This window comes from Prosopis cineraria, unplaced genomic scaffold (genome assembly GCF_029017545.1).
Source record: "Prosopis cineraria cultivar Desert tree isolate PC_DT_omini unplaced genomic scaffold, ASM2901754v1 PC10, whole genome shotgun sequence".
In the NCBI taxonomy this organism is placed as follows: domain Eukaryota; kingdom Viridiplantae; phylum Streptophyta; class Magnoliopsida; order Fabales; family Fabaceae; genus Prosopis; species Prosopis cineraria.
The window spans coordinates 32880198-32900600 of NW_026555341.1; the positions used below are offsets into that span (position 1 = coordinate 32880198).

A 20403-nucleotide genomic window follows, 5' to 3' on the forward strand; every position below is an offset into this window, starting at 1 on the left:
AAATTATTTATTCACATGGGAGAATTTACCTAAAATAAAAATTTAGGGCATATATACCTTATAATGAGAATCAAAATTTACATAATTTGAGTTATTATTATTTATTTAAATTTTTAAATTCTTTAAATTAATTTTTTTATGAAAAGGATGTCATTTCAAATTATATAATTATATTTATTTTTTAAATAAAAACCTATTCCAAGGAAGTACCTTTGGATAAGAGAAAAATAATTAATATTAAAACCTCCAGTAATTTAGTTTCACTCACATTTTATTAATTAATACTCTAAATACACATGGTAATTTGGTATCACTCATGGCAAACCTTGAAAAAAATTTCAAGTTGATTTTTTTAGAAAATAATTTAATTGTAAAATTTAACACAAGATTTGATACCTATAGTGACTTGGTATGATTCACAGCATTTCGGTTAATATTTCAAGGATCCATAGTAACTTAGTATCACTCATAACATAACCTAAAATGTACCAATAATTTTATTTTTACCTATAATGATTTAGTATCATTCATGATATCTTAATTAATATTTTTAGAAATTCACAGTGAATTAACATCATTCATAACATAACTTAATATATGTCAATAATTTTATTATTTTCTTAAAAAAACAATGCACGAATTGCTTTTTTTATTGGACAATTGTAGTGATTTGGTATCACTTACAATGTATTAAATATTCACAATAATTTAATATTACTCATGAACTTCTAAAATTATAAAGGACATGGTATTGAAACATAAAATGTTAAGCGGGTGTTGATTATAAAAAAGAATTGCATAGAATGAAACATCATAATATTCCTACAAGAACAATAAACCAATAAAATAGTACAAGTGCTCATAATGTGCCAAAGCATTCGCCATACATGGAAAGTGGTAGCCAAATCCAATGAAAATAAAATATGAAGCACAAGAAATATTTTATATTGGCAACACATGTAATTATTTTGAATAAGGGAAGCGAAAGAAATGAAGGAAGCCTGAAACATCAAATCAAGACCAAAGCATCTGGTGATCAAGTACACAGCTATTGTTACAACACTTGGTGAGGACAAGAATTCAAAAGCATGCAATCCTAACCTGAGGAAGCTTCTCTTTATTTTTGAACCAATCATGCCCACAAACCCAAGGAAATACGAAAGCAGTATTTAAAAAAAAAAAAAAAGGATCACTCACTTATCAAAACCTCACTAACATACTCCGGCGTGTCCTCCAGATTTTTTTTCCTTCAGAAGCTCCTCTTCTCTCCCTTTTATAGGCACAACTAGGATTTTCTTTCATCAATGATTGAATCAGATTATAATCCCATCATATTATAATATTTTATGGCCCTCATTTGACTTCCATTTTGAATTTATCAATCTCCATTATAAACATATCAAGACAATTAATTTCGAGATGTCAGAAAAAGGAAAATTCTCCTTTTAAAATTATTATATATACTTTCTATGATATAATCATAGAAAACATTTTATTATTCAATTCTCATTAAATAAATATATCTACTTAAATTAGTAAGTATCTAAAAATTCAACTTATAATTTATTTATATAAATATATATTATTTTAAGTATTTTAATTTTTCTGGATGTTCCATGGCATCATATGTATGGGTATGCGTGTGGTTGTCCCTGTGCTTGCGTGCGTGCATGAGACTAAACATTTGAAAGCTTTAACGGTGCTAACAACTATGGATGAAACACATGCAAATCAATTCCTATAATTTGATCAAATGGGATCATGACAAAATTGTAAATACCATTGAAAGTGAGAAACTTCTTGCCAAATATGTCGTACATTCTTAAAAAATACCTTTCATTTTTCATGGGAGGGAATAAGAGACAACAGCAATATGAAGCAACATTGAAAGGGCCTCTAGAGAGACGCAACTTGCGGAAGGATCCTCAAAAGGGCAATTCTCAGCCTGCACATTATTCACATCAAAGTAGTACTAACAATCAAACTGAGAATTATGATCTAATAAAAGTAAAAATTGTCATCCTCAACTGGAGGAAAAGGAGTGCTGATATGATATTGGTATCCAGCATCTTTCATATTATGGACTAGTTTGCTGATTATTTCATATATCTCCGCAATTTGGCCATGGCACTTATCCTTGGCTGTAAACTCATATCTTGTATTTCTTACTTCAATCCAACTACAACCTGCTTCTTTCTTTAAGCCTCTCTCTTCCATGATGCTTTTAATTCTGTTGGCATCATTCCATCTTCCTGATGCTGCATATATGTTTGACAACATAACATATCTAGCCGTGTTTTCAGGTTCCAACTTGAACAGAGCATCTGCAGCCCTCCTTGCGAGGTCTAAATTCTCATGGACTCGACAAGCACCCAATAGTGCTCCCCACATGGCAATGTGATCCATACCATCAGGTGTTCTCTCGATTAAATCCAATGCTTCCTTGAGCTTATTTTTCCTCCCAAGTAAATCAATCAATATAGCATAGTGATCAAGTCTAGGCTTCACGCCGTACTGCTTTTCCATCATGTCTAGCAACTCTAGTCCTTCATTATCTAAACCTGCATGGTTACAAGCAGATAGCAAACCAAGAAATGTCACATAATTAGGCTTTGCATTGGCTTTTATCATCCTTTTAAAGAGGGCCAGTGATTCCTCACCACGGCCATTCTGTGCAAACCCAGTTATTAATGTGTTCCAAGAGATTGTGTCCCTCATAGGAGTCATCCTGAACAAATTTTCAGCTGATTTCATGTCCCCGCACTTGCTGTACATGTCAATTAAAGCATTGGATATATACAAATTAGACAAGTAGCCATTATTGCTGTTTCTGACAATGTGACCATGAATCTGTTTACCTCTTTCAACAAGTGCCATGTCTGCACAAGCACCCAAGACACTGACATTAGTTGGAGCACTAGGCCATATCCCTTGCTCCATCATTTGCACAAAAAGATCCAAAGCTTCCTCAAAACGCCCATTTCGTGCAAAACCCTTGATCAAAGCAGTCCAAGACACGGTATTTTTCACCGGCATTTCGTTAAATGTCCTACACGCCTCTTCCAATCTAGAAGCTCGAGTGTAAGAGTCAATCATCGAAGTCCAAGACACAATATCTTTCTCTGGCATTCGACAAAATATGGAACTAGAGATGTTGGGTAAGCCACATTTTCCATAAGCATCGATTAAAGCATTGTTAAGGATTACGTTCACCTCCAGACCAATTATAACTGCCACCCCATGGACTTGACGCAACCAATGAAGGGAAGCTAAAGAGGCACAACTGCCAAATATACTAACGAGGGTAAACTCGTCTAATAGTAAACAATCATAATCCTTCTGCATCTTCCAGAAAATCTTAATTGATTCTTTGTGAAACGCGTGATGTGTCAGACCAGCGATCAATGAATTATAACTAATAAGGTTTGGTTCATGCATTTTATCAAACAGTGAGTGAGCCTTGTTAAACAGACCCATTTTACAGTAGAAAGAGAGCATCATATTCCACGAACGTGTGGTCTTGTGGGAGAGATCGTCGAAGGCCTTTTGGGCACTCTCCACACAGCTGCACTTAGTGTACATGTCTATGAGACGATTGGCGAGGAAAGAATCGAGAAGAAGTGCGGTTTTGATAAGGCAAGAATGCAAGGCCTTGCCAAGTTTCAGATTTCTGATCGTAATGCATTCAGAAATGAGAAATGCGTACTTCTTAACATCATGGAGCATGATCAGAGGAAGTCAAAGATATGGAGGGGCAATCAGGAAGCTTCTGTTAATGAATAATAAAGTGAAGTGAGGTGCAAAACACAAGAACAATTACCTCACTTGAATTGATTCCCTGTTTTTAAGAGACAGAACGATAGTCTCTGCTTTACCCAGCCTCCTTTTACCCTCTGATTTGTCCAACGCTACAGCAATAATGAAAATTCAAAATGGTTTGCATTTAAATTTAATCTTTAGTGTGCCAACTATATATCAACAGTTTGAGAGTTCTACACTTGCAGCTGAATATGATAAAGGACGGCTAAGGTGATTCATGCTTGTGAACATAGCAAATGTGAACGACAACACTTGTGACCAAACCTTTTCTGGGTCAGAGAGCCATCATTTACTAGATTTTTCCACACACGATAGTACAATCATATTGACCAAACCTGAGATTTCACCGATGATGATACTTTATCTTATTGGTTCATGCAAAGAGTAACAAGGTACAAGAGATGCTCAAACAGTGACAAAAATGCTCTGCGTATCATCAAATTACCTATGCGATGCAGTAAATAAAATACATTTTTGCTCATCTGGGTGCAACACGACATCCCATAGAAGTACCAGAGGAAGAAGGAGACCGGTAAGCTCGAGACTTTACTTATAAGCTTGTAACATTTATTTAAAAAAAAAAAAACAATGAAAAAGAAAAGGAACACCGGGACAATAATAAGAGAAAGTTGGAAATATAGGCCCTTCTGGGCTGGCTCAGCCTGGCCTTTTTTTAAGAAGGAAGGGCCTGCTAAGAAAAATAAATGACTTTTTCAGCCGGCCCAATGTTTCAAGTTAAGTTTAGCTTTTTAACTAAGTCTATTCAATTAAATAAGTCAGGTTTATTTTTATAAAACCTAACCTACAAACTAAACAAATCAACTTATTTATATATACATTATTATGTAATAAATTACACATGCATTAGTTTGATCATTTGATTTTTAATTAATTCATTTTTTATTTTCAGTTTTGCTTTCAATTGAATTGGATTTACATATTGATTTTAATGTTATTATTTTATTATTATCAAGGAATCCTCTTAATTATTATATATTATAATTAATAAATTATATTTATATATATTAATGGTCTAAAATGTTCAATATTAATATATAAGTCTATTTAAAATATTTATTTTTAAATAATTTTTTAAATAGGCTTTTAAATTAAGTCATACTTTAACTAAGCTCAAACTCATACATAGTTTAAAAAATTAAACAAGGCTAACCAGTGAATCGACGGACTGGCCATGTGTTTATTGTTTTTTCGGATGGGAAGTTGACTCAGGAAGAAACTAGATAGACCCATTTAACCCCATGGGTCAGGCAGGTTGAACAGGTCAATATTTCTTCCTCCTCGATGTCCCAAATCGAAGTTGCTTTGGGTTTAAAAAATTGAAAAAAAAAATCAAATAACAATGAGATAAATGCCTAAGCCTAAATGATGTGTGTCTGTTCCCTTAGTGCCCATTTATATTTCAATTAGGTATAATTAATTATAAAAATAATTAATGAATATGATTACTTTTAATCATAATTAATTATGTGATAACGTAATATGTTTAAATATTAAAATTGAGTTCAGCAATACAAATTACCATAAAAGACATTGTTTTTCAAAATTAAATTATTAATAAAGTTGTATTTAATATTAATAAATTTATTAAAATTTATTTAAGAAGTAAAATATATTGTTTAATAGTAAAATTGAATCTATAAGCAACCTCTCAGAGTTTATATCAAAACCTGATTCTAACTCAATAATCAATTATTATACAAAATTAAATTATTGATAAATTTATGTATAATACTATTAAATTTGTTAAATTTTATTTAATATCATTATGAATTATTGACAAATTAATAAGGTAAAATGAGGACAAAAGCAACTCTAAATAGTTTTTTTTAAATCAATTTTAGCATGTTTAATCGATTACGGCAATTATATGTTGTTTGGCTAATTTTGTTTTAAAAATCAATTAAACACCAAAAAATCGATTCTGGACGCAAAACAAACAAGCATTTAGGGTTCGTTTAAATTTTAATTGAGTATAATAGATTATAAAAATAATTAATTAAGTGATAGATTTTAATTATAATTGATTATGTTATAACACAATTTATTTGAATACTGTTTTTTTAAAATTAATTTTAATTATATAAATTATTATATAATTTAATTTTTAAATATTAAATATTAATTTTTTAAATATATAAATTTTAAATTTTATTAAAAAAAGAAAGTTTAATTTTATTTTTATTAAATTATGTATTTTTTTTATAATTTTTTTCAGCCTGTTTTTATAATTTTTTTTAACATTTTTGATAAACTTTTATTAAAAAGCTGATCGAAGTTGCTTGCGAGAAAACGTGCATGGGTTCAGAATCGATTTTCATCTTTTTCTTTGACTAATTTACTGAAAAAATTGATTTTGGGAGAAAAAAATCCAAACACACACTTAGTCTTCCGTCTTCCTTCGCTATCCCTCCTCGAATCCAACATCAAGGACGGCACCAATGACCTGGCCGGAGGAGGCGGGGTAGCAGCAGGGGTAACCATGCGAAGAAAGATAACTAGGCATAGTCGAAGAAGAAATTCTGGGCCTAGCGCTGGTAATGGAAGATCGAATCAGAGGAAGTATTCGGAATCTGCCTGAAGCCATCTTGAGAAGGCTTCAGATCTAGAGGGAGAACTATTGGCGCCGTTTAGACATGAGAAGGAATCCTGGAAAGCCTTTTGAGTATATTAGGGTTTTGCTTGAGAAGCGGGGGTGTGGCCGTGTTTTGGGAAGCGAGTGATGTCGTTTAAGGGTTGGGACTCCAATGATCCAATCTCACCTGCGCTTTTGTGGGAAGCTCTCTCAGTCTCAATTGGCATTCTAAAATAAGATTAAAAAAAAAAAAACTTCTAAAATGTTGTGGATTTGAAACAAGGGTACCTTCTCTGGCCCATCATTCATTCCATTTTCATTTACAAATGACGAGATTACAATTATTTTCTTTTTTTTTTCCATTTTGTGCATGAATTAATAAAGACCACCTAGCTGTCAAGAAGAAAGTAAAATAACATTTAAGGGATTGTGTTATTAATATTAAAAGAACATAAAACATTATGAAGTTATTAAGTATGACTAGAAGCCAAATTAAAAATAATGTTAAATATAAAATGAGAAAAATATTTCTTACTTTTATATCTATTATCAAGTCTAGTATTACACAAATATATACTCACTCTGTTCAAAAAATATAAGACATTGTTAATCGAATCTCATTTCTCAATAAAGTTATTATCTAATTTCTAACTAATCGTATCTTTTCATATTTATCTCTATAGATGAATGTATTGAAAATTAATATGTTTTTATTTAAATTATTTTATTTTATTATGACCGATTTCACTCCCGGTTAAACCCCTAACCTCAACTGATTCAACGATCGATTCAATTTTTAATACTTTTTAAAAAGAACCTTATACAGACATAAGCATCTAACCTACACACATGCACAAGTCTACTTGAGCAAAACTTAGTTCAACCTAACTTATTTTCAACCACAACTACTAGTATAAGAATCAAGTTAGAGAATTATCCCTATAAATATTCTTTAAGACTAGAGGCATGCTCTTATCATAGTCAATCCCCAATCATCCAAATCCAACTTACTTCAATTTGTTTATAAAAAAATAAAAATAAGTGCATTAGATTAAGTCATTCAATTAACCCATAGTCAAATTAACGGCCTTCCAAATTAAACATTACTATTTATTAATTACCCTATCCCAAGGACCAAATCCAAGTCAAGTCAACACAACTAACTTCAAAAACAAATTTGACCCAGCTAATCCCGGATATTAAGAAAACCAACTAATCATTCCACGTCACAACATGACAATAATCAATTACCCTCTTCCCCTAAATCTCTTAAGTGCTAACTATATTTAACCCCACAAATCCATCATCCACTTCTTCGTCATAATCTGTCCTCAATCCTCAAAATGATTTTCAACCTATCCAGTTCATATATAAATTAAACTAGACATTTTGCAGCATAAAAAGAGACTAATAATTTGGCATTCATTCATACATATGTGACTTCATTGTCTTAATTAGTCTTAAAGATAATTTTCTCATAGTGAAGAAGGACACCAAATTTGACGTGAAAAAATCAAGCAACTTGGAGCCTCACAATATCATTCACGGAAGAAAAACCTAACTTTGTGTTTCAGAGAAGAACAGAGAGAGGGAGATTGTCTCTCTTTTTTTCTGTGATATTCACGTTGCAGAATCGATCATGACGAGGCTGCAAACCGATCAGGTGGAGCAGCTGAGAGAGATATTCAAGCACTTCGACATGGACGCCGACGGCAGTCTAACCCTCCTTGAACTCGCCGCCCTTCTCCGGTCGCTCGGAATCAAGCCCGGCGGCGACCAGCTTCACACGCTCCTGTCCAACATAGACGAGAACGGCAACGGCTACGTCGAGTTCGACGAGCTGACCAAGGCCATCCTCCCGGACTTGCATGGCGAGGAGATCCTCATGAATCAGGAGCAAATGCTCGAGGTTTTCCGGTCGTTTGACCGCGACGGCAACGGCTACATCACCGCCGCCGAGCTCGCCGGCTCCATGGCCAAGATGGGCCACCCCTTAACGTACCAAGAGCTCGCTGATATGATGAACGAGGCCGACACCAACGGCGACGGCGTCATCAGCTTCAACGAGTTCGCAAACATCATGGCCAGATCCGCCGCAGATTTTCTTGGCCTCAAGGTTATCTAGGAGCTTAATTAATTCTCGTTATACAGGCTAATTAAGGGTTTCATTAACTTTTGTGTATATCTTCTTCTGCCTCCTCTTTTTCCTTATTTTTTTTTTCTATGTTCATTAGGATTAAAGATTGAAAAAGAATATAACTTTTCTGATCAAGTTGATGATCTCTTATTGTAAATTAATGCAACATGTAAATAGATTTGATGCATATTTACTCAATTTATAAGAATGTAGATTTCGGAATCTCTATGGAAAGCAAGAAATGAAAACTGACTTTTCTGCGTAGCTTTTATTTCTTTTTTAATTTCTCAGTTTCTGGAAGAACATGCCTTTGTGTAAAGCAGAAACTTTTGTGTGCATTATTTATATTTATATGAAATTAACATGACAGATTTTGCAGATGCAACCTGATTAAATTTATGTATGTATATGTTGCGTAGACAAGCATTAACGATTTGATTCATGAACGTGGATTAATGCCGCTGATAAACTACATATACATGAACTCATGCTGGTACATTATCAGGTACTAGAGAAGATATGAATCTGACTTCTTCTTCTTGTTTTTCTTTTTTTTTTTTTTTTAATTTCCCCAACTTGGAAGAACCTTTTTTCCCCCCCCTTCTCTGAATTTAACGTGATGCATTATATATTTACTTTAACTAGTTTGCAAATGAGCTTCATGGAAGCAGATTAGGGTTTAATTTGTCTGCTACTACTTCCTCTTTCAATATATATATATATATATATGATCAAACCGACATTATAAAATATTATTTATCATTCAGATTACGCAACTTGTAGATTATATACATAACTCAATTTGGGGTTTGGAATTGACAGAAGAAATGAATCTGACCTGTACGTAACATGCATTATTGAATTACTATTATCATTGTTTATATTATATCAACTTTACATAAATTCATTTTTTGGCCTGTGCGCGCGCGCGCGTTTAAGATGCAGAAAAATGGAAGGAATGATGGAGCAATTTTAAATAATAATGAGACTTGAAATACCTCAGAAACAAGGGAACTCTGTTCTATTTCCTATAAATAGGATAAAAGCAACTCTAACAAATCCTACCCAAAAAAAACAAAAAAGCACTCTTGCTTCTCTATACTCTAATATCTTCTACGATACAAAAAGCTAAAAGAGAAAGCGAACCACTATGCAACCTCATATGGCCAAAGAACAAATATACAGAGAGATTTATTCTTCTTTTGAACTTCACAACCAAATGGTGGTTCCAAGAACCATCTTCAGGGGAAGCAAACATGCTTTTTTTCTGGCCGAGAGGAACCAATTGAACAACTCCAAAAGGATGGGCAAACAAGGTGGAAATTCCAGGCTGATATGAACAAGCTAGCAACAACTTTTTAAGAATCAAACAAGAAACCTCAAATTAGATCATCTATGGTTAGAAGTTCTGTTCTTATTGTGGTTAGCCTTCTTAGCTTCTAAGCGTGCTGTTGGACCAATGGTTACTCGCCCCAGTGACCCCTGTCTCACCATGGCACAAAATTCTGGATCTTTTGCCTTCCCCTCGTACCTTAACCATTGTATCACTTCATGGTACATGGGAAAGAACCTCATCTGAAGTGCTGAGTAGGAGAAGTAAGGTATTAGGGTTGAGATCACCACAAAGAAAGTCACAAGCCAAAACATGGGAGATGGGGCGAGCGTTTCAACGAAGACTTCATAGGCATTCTTGGAAAAACCCGGTGGCATTGCTCCGTATATCATGAGGAAAAGGTACCAGAAAGCAATGGTGCCCCAGATGAAAATATGTTGAATCAAGGTGAAGTAACTTATGGCAAGTGCCATCTGCAAGTTCACGACCCAAACAACGCAGGTATACATGGTTGCTCCGAGTATATCCCTCCCGGCTGTTCTTCCGTCCCTATCAAAGGCCTGAAGCTCCATCGCTTTTGTGCAGAAGAAGAAAATTATGATTGCACTTATGAATCCATTCAGCATCCAGGTAAGTATACGGCGCCAGCTAAAGAGGACATTCTGCACTCCTTGTTGATATAACTGAGGAAACTGCACGGTGAATAGAACTGATAAGCATCCGATCATCATGAAGCAATAACCAGGAATCACATCAGTTGTCAAAGGGCAAAAGATTGAAATCATTCTTCTTCGCGCGGTAGCTGTGTTTTAAGCAATATGCTACAATGTTGTCACAAGTCAACCAAAATTCATGTCAAGTACCGCACTTTGCAATAAATATTGAACATTTAATGTCAACTGAAAGTTGCAGGACATAACGATGATTGTTAAACATGAGATATTGATTCAAGAAAAAGAATGTACCAGTATGACCAAGTCAAGTAACAAGTAAAAGATATGTAGTAATTTTTATAATATGAATTTAAAATCTTTTAGAAAATATTAAGCAACTGGCCAAATCAAATGTGCCCGTACTGTCTCCTTATAGGGAATTTTGTGTGCGGAATTCCTCTGATCTCCAATTAACAAGCATACTGGCTCCTGAGATTCTTCATTACAAAAAACAAGAACGCATATAAGAAGTAGCTTTACCTTAAGACAGTACCGGGCAGAAACATCCTGGTCAAATACGCCAAGAGCAATGACAGGGAGAGATGAGAAGAAAACGTTGTAGAGAGACAAAAACCAGTCATTGTAAGCTGGAATTCCGGAGAATGATGCATACACTTCATACAAGAAGAGAGTGAATCCAAAAGTGACGTTCTTGTAGAAAAAATAGCATATCTGCCAGCAGAAGAATGGCTTAGTCAATATAATCAACAAAGAAGGATCTGTTATCTTTTAAAACTAGAAAGTTGTGATGCAGGTATAAAAACAGCCATACCATTGATGAGATCCTCCGGTAACACCAATGTCCATGCACAAGGAGTAACCGCTCCAAGTACCTGAACTGGGCAATTGCAATATCGCTAGACATAACAGCCTGGCCATGGATTAAAAGAACAGAAGGGGAAGAAGGAGGAAATAAAAGCTATAAGACACCAGAATATGGAAGAACAAATCAATTAGATGAAACATGTAAAATTTTAAAATTACCTGAATTCCTTAAACAGTCAAACATAAACAAAATGAAATGAAACATATCACAATTTTATGATCACCTGCATTCCTTCTACACCGCTAATTCCAACCCCTATATCTGCTTCTTGAAGCATTCCCACATCATTGGCTCCATCACCAATGGCTAGTGTTGTTTTTCCAGTTCCAGATTTAACAAGTCTAGTAACCTTTCAGAAAGGAATCAATCAAAATTATTTCATATAGTTTCAAGAACTATTCAAAAAAGAAAAAAGAACCATAAAATAATAGGCCACAATGTCAAAAGAGGGTGATAATTACAGATTAGACGAAAACATACCAGTGCTTTCTGCTTTGGTGATGACCGACAGCAGATAACTGATGCACAATTAAGTGCAAGCTCCAGAAATATGTTCTTCATGTCATCCTCAAGAGCATATGTAAGTGATTTTCCATCAATGATCAGAGCAAATGCTTGCTGAGAAGTCCCTCTGGAAACAGCAAGTTGTGCAGTAGCTTCAGATATCTGACGTTGGATATTTTCCCTTGATGCCTGACGAATGAATCAGCATAAAGACATCAGGACTCTAATTTTTTTCCCAGCAATTTCTCTCTAAAGCATTAATCAACTCCTTTTCCGTGCCACAAAAAAGAGACAATTTTGAAGTGGGAAAAGAGGAAAGGAAGACAACAGCATAGAATATATTGCAGCATACAGTTGAAGCATGGTCAGCAGCATCTAACTCAAGGAATACAACCATGCATTGTCTTCTTAACTTCCATGCACATTTTGAAACAATATCACAAAAAGGAAGGCTAGGCAAATGGAGTTATTGAAATTCTTATGTCTCTTTGTCAAGTTGTTTTATTGACAAAACCGGAAAGGAAGAATCCATGTGATATAACCTCATTTTTTCTAGCGATGTAACACATGTTCAGCTCCTTGTGATTGAATCTAATTAGGATCTTAACATTCAAGACTCAAGAGAACCACTTTGTTTAGAATGCTCACTGAAAATACAAAATACTCATCATGCAAAGTACATTACTGTAGACATAATTAGATGAAGGGCTAAAATCAATATTACCTTGGCAATAGCAATCTTTTCTCCAGCCTTTTCTAATGCTTTAATATCTGGAGTATCCAGATGAATTATAATTTGCTTCATTCCTTGTCTAAGCAAACTACAAGCATAACTGAAATTGCATGCTTCTGTCAGATATCTGAAAATGTAATTCTCATGGAGAAGCCAACATGAAAAGGTCATAATATCAATTTAATACCCAATATTGATGGCGGTCTCCATTTTATCCCCAGTCAAAACCCAAATCTTGATTCCTGCCTGAGCAAGTTTGTCAATGCAATCAGGAACCTAACAGAATATGAGAAACATCAATAAGCCATAATCAAGTCCATTGATATCCATCAATTTAAAACACAAAACATTACTTTTAACCCACCCCATTTTGGAGTTTGTCCTCTACAGCAGTGGCACCAAGAAGGATTAGATTCTTCTCAATCTTATCTGATACTTCATCAATCAGTGTCTCTCGATCTGCACAAACTGAATTCTTGGCCAGAGAAAATTTTTCATCAAAGTCCCTGTATGTTTCTTCATCAAGTTCACGATAAGCCAATATCAAGGTCCTTAGACCTGCATCAGCATACTCTTGCACGTGTTCAAGGGTTTTCTCTTCAAACGCCCGCCCATTCTTGGCAGCCCTTTCAAACATGACACTTCATGGAAGTATAGAGCAGGTCAACATGGTGAAAAGTAAAGGTAAGGACTTTAAATAAAAATCCTCAAAAGCTGGAGGCCATTTATCACAAACCTGTCAGCACCTTTACAGAATAGAAAAATTTTGCCACCTTCATCTTTCACTATCACTGACATTCGCTTCCTAGAGCTATTGAATTCTAAAACATTGAGAAGCTCATACATCCTGCAAAATTGAAACGTTATCACTATGCATTAGTTGACACGGAGACATTAAATCCCCACATACAGTATCTGAAATTAATAATCTAATCGGGAGCATAGCATTTCTGAAGTCACTAGTTAAGCATTATTAGCCATGAAGGAAGCAGGTCCTCAATCCCAAACAAGAAAACAAGACAATTAAAAAAAAAAAAACAAGCAGCAGCTGTAGCAAAGAATAGGTGACATCACAACACCTTCTAGATATTACAAAACAACATCAAACCATCAAGTAAACTTCAAGATAAGACACTGGGATTCACTGGTGTTAGTCAAGTGCGCAACGCACTTGTTCTGTGAGCATCAGCTGCAATCTATTTAATCAGAGCAGTAAGAAGAGAAAAATGTCTATATTAAACTCTACACGCCCATACAGTAAGTGGCTAGATGAGTAACAGAATGGATGTGGCTATCCCATGCTGCTCTTGTTACAAATTTGTGAGAAGAGAAAACATTATTCTCATCGTAACTTATTATGAAATAAAATTAAAAAAAAAAACTCCACTTGTTCATTGGCTATGAAAAATACAGCAATCATTTTTCACATAAAAATAAAATGCAGCAACCAAAATCACTTTTTAACTAAGAAACCAGCAAATGAAAAAACTGACCTTTCAACTTTTTCACCAGAAACAGGGTCCAACTCATACATTGATAAACTTGTCTGAGTTCTTTTGTAGAATTCAAAGCCAAGTTCTTTTGCTGCAATCACAAAGGCTGCTTCATCTGGGGACTCAGCTTCATACGAGATATTTCCAGTGTCTTCATCCACTTCAGGGATGGCTGTATGACAGGTCGCCAATAAGTGAAAAAACTTCTGGATAACATCTGCATGAGGCTCATTAACCCACTTTCCATCCATTATCCTTTCATCTGTAAAATTAAACCCTTTGATGGGGGCTTTTGTAACAGTATAGTCCCTGATATCATCTGATCCACTATCTTGCTCAAGAATCTTTGATGAACCATTTTTTTTATTCATAGCTTTTTCCACCTCAGTAACACCACGGCCATAAGCTACCCCAGCAATAGAACATTTGATGAATTCCATCGAGTTGCAGGTCAAAGTACCAGTTTTATCAGAAAGTATTGTATCAACTTGGCCAAGTTCTTCATTCAAATTTGAAGTACGGGCATGGGCTGGTTTGTCTGCTTCCTCATAGTACATATGGATATCTTGATTGATAAAGATGCTCTGAAGGACTTTAACAATTTCTATTGATACATACAAGGAGATTGGAATAAAGAAGCCATATAACATTAAGGCTGTCAAACAATGAAAAATTGCAGCAGATAGTGATCTTTTCGGATCAAAGAAAATTGTAGAATCATCTGGTCTAAGATACCATCTTTTCATCAACCCATTTTCCAAGTCATCTTTAGTTATAATTGCAAAGAAAATAGATCCAACAGATGCCATTAGAAAAAGAATACAAAACAAGAAATAGATTATTTTATCCATCTTCTTCTCAACCTTGCTTCTCTTTGAAGGGGGATCAGTAGAATTTTGAATAACCTTCGTGTCATGACCAGTGAAAATGACAGCTCCAAATATAAAGTCTGTATTGCGGAGTTTAGAATCTCTCAAGAGAAGTTGCTGATGGGAAAGGGGATATTGTTTCTCTTCAAACTCAATGCTTCCAACAAAAGAGTACAAGTTGGCATTTGGGTCTTCACATTTAACTGTAGCTTTAAAATCACAGAAGTTGAGATCCTCATGCATGGAAGAAGTTACCTCCAACCCTTGTTTCAGCTTTAAATTCGTCTCCCCATCCAAGTTCATGGTCTCAACATAGCAGATTGCATCCTCATAACTGGATGAAAGCAAAAGCAGGTCTGCTGGAAAGAATTCGTCCTTCTCCACCTTCACTATATCTCCCACTCTCAGATTCTTCCATGCAGTATATTCAAATACACCACCACCTTTATGCACTTTAACCAGTCTATTGTTCACCTCAATGTCCTGAAAAGAATTCCAATAGCAAAACTTTATTTTGACTTGACATCCTGCAATAAAGGGCAACAATTCTTTTCTTGGCTTCTTAGCCCACTTTTTGCTACCAAATAGACTATCATATATATTACATGAGCATTTTGGCATTTTTAGCATATACAATAACTTTGGCCTCTAATTTAATTCCATGCAGATATTAAATTGAAACAAAACATGATAATCATAACAAGATTTGCGCAACCTAAAATTTAAGAAATGGTGTAGCATATTATGGATACAAGGACTTCATTTTGGACATTCCCTCTTCTGAATATCGTCAATTTTTACAGGTCACCAAGAACCTTGAAATCCATTAATAAATTAATTATTGGAATCTGAGAAATAGCATTAGCAAATACTGAAACTGTATGAACAAAGAACATAGTAATTGCACTTTATCCTGTTTGCAGTTCATCCCATTAACACATACCAGGAATCTAGACGAAAAGCTAGATTCTTTCACAAGTTGTCTTCCATGAATCACGAATCATGAATAATGCCTTTTCCGTCCACAATCTTGATAAGGCGATCATCAAGGAGGATCAATCGATATCTATAATTAGACTCTTCCATAAAGAAAACGTGAAAAAGGATCGCATAACAACAAATCTTTTCATGTCTTAGGAAGACCCCTCTAGCCCCATAAATTACTCAGACCTTCAGAGAATTATAAAGACAATTAAAAAATAAAATAAAAACTGCAAACCGAATATGAGGCAAGGATAATTAATAGTATTCATTTTGGTTCGAGAAGTCAAGTTCATAAAATGAATATCATAGTAATGGGATTGGCAAAATACAGTACCTGCTTCTTCCTCCGCCAATCTTCAATACCTTCTTTAATCATTGTTGCCCCAATAACGATGATCAGGGGAACGATGGCGCTAACAGCTATGAAGGGAGCAAGTGGGGTGAAGGCTAAGGTTCCAGTAACCAAGAAATAGAAATTAGCTACCCTCCTGAATTGCTCAAACAGTGATTTGGGCAAGAAAGTAGCAAGAGTATATTTTGTAGACCTGACAGAGTTGTCAGTATAATCCCGAATTTCAGCCTCAAGGATATCTGGTTCATTGCAGAAGACCACCCTGGAATAACCCCGTCCCCCAATCTGTGAATAGTCTTCGTCAAATGATTGTCTCCCGCATGCGAATGAGTAGATCTTGCTGAAGCGGAGCTTCCTTCGTTTTCCACCTTTCATTTTTTCTCCACGTCACCAAATTAATCCAATATCAACGAGGCAGAGGAACCAGTAAGATGAAGTTCCAATTGCTTGCCCTTTTTGAGGAGATTATCTCCAACAACAACTACGACGCTCCCAAATTTCAAAGCAAACCCACCAACCAGAATACTTGAATTAAAGTACCTATTTTTCGCAGGCCAAAATCCTCAATGTACAGCCTCTTAGTAACCACCTAGAATCACATACAAGCAGACGAAACTTCAGAACACAAATGCCCAGAAAGAAAAGAAGAAAAGCTGTATAGGCTATGGATGCAGAACCCCAGAAATTTTCCAAGCCAGAAGATCAAAAGATGAGTAATTTAATAAACCAGCTATGGATGAGCAAAAATAGTAAAAAAACTAAGAGAATAATCCTGATCAACAAAAGATGACGCAAGTGTAGACAAAACAAGCGATACGTACAACCAAAAACAGAAAAAACCAGGCCTGCAAAATTCTCTGTTAACCTCTCGTTGACAACAATGTGGAATCTGCTTCCCAAAGGAGAAAAACACACAGCAGGCACACCTCACAGAGTCTAGAAGACGAAAATTTTATCTCAATAACAGAAAGTTCTGTGAAGCACAGTGTAAAGCCAAATACAAGGACCGACTAAATCGGAGATGTGAAAGAATCTGCAACGATGGCGCAAGAGATGTGAAGCTTTGAATGAAGTCGTGAATTGGATCTCGCATTCCGACTTCAAAGAAAACGCGCATTTCATTTCAAGCGTGACAACTCAAACTGGACTGGTTTTCCCAGAGGTAGACGGCGACAACGAACAAACTCACACGCAGGAGACTGAGAATACGGATAATTTAATTTTTCTTTGCGAGGATAATTTCGGAAATTGCCATACACAGAGTTGCAGAAGAGCGACGGAAGATGTTACATAAGTAAGTGAGTAGGGTAAGGTATTACTTTCTCCAATTCGCGGGAAAGCTATGGAAACGGAAGTCGTCAAGGGGATGACTCACTGGGAAGACTATCTCTCCAAGAAACTTCGCACACTAAAGTAAAGAAGAAGAAGAAGGAAGGGAAAAACAAAAAACAAAAGAAGAAAAGAGTATCATCACTTTTTTCCCCCTAATCTGTATCTAACTAAATAAAAAATGATTAAAAATCCAAAAAAATACTGTGGGTTATTCAGATTTTGTCTTCTTCTGAGGGGGAAAAATTGCAACCTTGATCAAGATCACATCACAGTGAGCATAAAACTCCAGAAGCAGAATTGGACATGCAAGAGTGACAAGCGAAGAAGACGAAAAGTTCGTGGAAACTAATGAAAAAATCGATAATTGTTAGTAATTTGATAAATTGGTTCTATTCCCATTTAAATTATAAGATACTTTTAATCATATTTTACCAACTAATAAAAGTAATTATTTCTTTACTCACATTAATTAATAATTAATATAAGGATAAATTTTAAACACTAATATAAGGATAAATTTTAAACACAAGAGAGCACAATATTTAACAAATAAATTGAATTGAATATTGGTTCAATTTTTTTTTTTTAAAAAGAGTGATTGAATATTGATGGACGAGAGATGCGCCGTCATGGCGGGGAAAGATTGTTCCATTGAAGAAGGCATTGAAATGGAGACCGACAAGTCAATAACTCAAATTAATCTACCCTCAAAGACGGGTCAGTTGGATTAACAGGACTAGGTACAGTGAAAGAAATTAATTTCCCGTAATAAATTAATTTTGAAATTCTTGAGAGAAATGTTTATCCATATTGCTCAACCATGTCTCGTACGGAATACCTTTCAAAAGGAAGATTAGAAGACATCTCTAAACAATCAAAAAAAAAAAAATTTTTTTAGTTAGAAAGAATTGATCCTTACTCCCTCCAAACAACTTTCAAAAGGGTTTTAGTAAATAATTTACAATTTTCAAAATATATTAGTTGAAATTTTAATTTTTTAAAAAATATGTATATCTTTTTAACTTTACTCTCATTAACAACTCTATATAAATACTTTGATAATAATAACTAAAATTCTAATATATTTTTTAAAAAATAATAATAAATAAAATAGGGGCATAATAAAAAAAATTATAAAAATTACTCAATGTCTTATATTTTAAATCAAGTAAAACTTTTAAAAAATATCTTATATTGTGATTCTAAAGGGGTAACCTATAAGGTCATGGTTCAAATTTAGTTGTCAATGCAAAGAATTTATTAGTAGGTGATTTATTAATATTTTTGTAATTTTTTTAGTTTAGATGCAATATTCTGGTCCTTGTGAGTTTGTCCTGGATTCAATTCAATTAAACTTTACTTTATAAAAAAATTCTAATTAATCCGAACCAACTTTTGGGTTGACTATGGCAGAATTTACGAGGTTCGGCTGATTGCATGACAGGCACGAAGGCACGAAGCGATAATTATGCATAAAAAATAAAATTGCAGTCAAAACTCTTATCTGAGAAAATTTGAAGATAAATTTGTAGGAGTGAGGTAGAATAAAATTTAGAAAATTTTCTCAGAATAATGACAAAGTTAGGGTCATGAAAAATAAAATTTTCTATATTTTGTTTAAGTATTTTTATAAAGATAATGATAAATATAATAAATCGATAAGGGATGTTTTGAAAAAATTTGCCTAAAATTAGCCGACCATCCCCACGGAACCAACTCAAGAAGTACATGCATTTAGAGTAAGGAATTCGGGCTGGCCAAATCTATTTAGGGCTATGCCCGAATAAGCCCGACTTGAATAGGTCCGAATCCGAATAGGCCCAACTCTTTGAAAAGTTTGAATAGTCAAGTTCGACCTAAATTTCTTCAGGTTTCGGGCGGCTTAAATATCCGAATTTTTATTTTTAAAATCATTTTTAATTAATTTTTTACTTTAAAATTAATTATTTTATTTTATAAAAAATATAAAATATGTTTTTTTGATACTTAAATGATGTATAGAACTCAAATATATGATATTTTAGTATAAAATAACCTAAAACTTAATTAATTAATTAATATTTATCATATTTAATATATTTTGTAAAAATAAAATTTTTTTATAACCTAAAACTTAATTAATTAATATTTATCATATTTAATATATTTTGTAAAAATAAAACTTTTTTATTCAGGTATTCTGGTCAAGCTCGAACTCGATCGGGGGCTTGGCCTGAATTTTCTTAGGCTCAAATAGACCCAAACATAAAAAAATTATATTTTTTTTAGTTTAATTTTAATTTTTTTCAAGCGAATTTGGGCTAACCCATCAAATTCAGTTTGAATTATCGACTTTAATGCATTCATGTTATGCTATCAATTAAGTGATCAACTGATCAAAAGTAAATATCCTTCGTGTCAGAAAAAGAATAAAAACTGATGAAGTTGAATTCAAAATATAAGATATTTTTTAATTATATTATAATAATAAGAAATAATTAGAAATAGGTTATGTCAATGAAATGGTTGAAGAAATTATCATTATTTTTTAAGATTACTCTATGATTAAAACCATTCTATCTTAATTATTTTTAAATTTTTTATATAATCTCTCTTCACTGTAGGATTAATAAGAACATCTGTAAAAAGTAAAAATTTAACAATATTGATTTTTTTGTTTAGTGATACGTTTGAAAAATACTAGTCGATATAAAAAATATCTTATATTTTGAATCA

General features: G+C 33.9%; 3 protein-coding genes across 5 annotated transcripts; 1 reads left to right on the top strand and 2 right to left on the bottom strand.

The window, feature by feature from the left end:
• Positions 1-1823: 1823 nt before the first annotated feature.
• Positions 1824-4319, bottom strand: LOC129322576 (pentatricopeptide repeat-containing protein At2g20540-like). Its single transcript, XM_054968875.1, has 3 exons — positions 4265-4319; positions 3821-3908; positions 1824-3670 (listed from the first exon to the last, which is right to left on the bottom strand). Exons 1-3 carry the CDS (start codon positions 4317-4319, stop codon positions 1999-2001), a joined length of 1815 nt encoding a protein of 604 aa, XP_054824850.1. The 3' UTR covers positions 1824-1998.
• Positions 4320-7767: 3448 nt separating this feature from the next.
• Positions 7768-8813, top strand: LOC129284423 (probable calcium-binding protein CML15). Its single transcript, XM_054919904.1, has one exon. It carries the CDS (start codon positions 8052-8054, stop codon positions 8535-8537), a length of 486 nt encoding a protein of 161 aa, XP_054775879.1. The 5' UTR covers positions 7768-8051; the 3' UTR covers positions 8538-8813.
• Positions 8814-9499: 686 nt separating this feature from the next.
• On the bottom strand, positions 9500-17743 carry LOC129322217 (putative phospholipid-transporting ATPase 9). Of its 3 annotated transcripts, none has more exons than XM_054968379.1 (12): positions 17283-17743; positions 16339-16945; positions 14152-15503; positions 13395-13505; positions 13023-13299; positions 12846-12934; positions 12650-12758; positions 11902-12114; positions 11645-11770; positions 11368-11466; positions 11076-11267; positions 9500-10574 (listed from the first exon to the last, which is right to left on the bottom strand). In XM_054968379.1, exons 2-12 carry the CDS (start codon positions 16729-16731, stop codon positions 9939-9941), a joined length of 3597 nt encoding a protein of 1198 aa, XP_054824354.1. In that variant the 5' UTR covers positions 16732-16945; positions 17283-17743; the 3' UTR covers positions 9500-9938. The 3 variants fall into 3 exon arrangements, with proteins under 3 accessions (XP_054824354.1, XP_054824353.1, XP_054824352.1); XM_054968378.1 differs by having other exon boundaries at positions 17222-17743; XM_054968377.1 differs by having other exon boundaries at positions 17178-17743.
• Positions 17744-20403: the final 2660 nt, after the last annotated feature.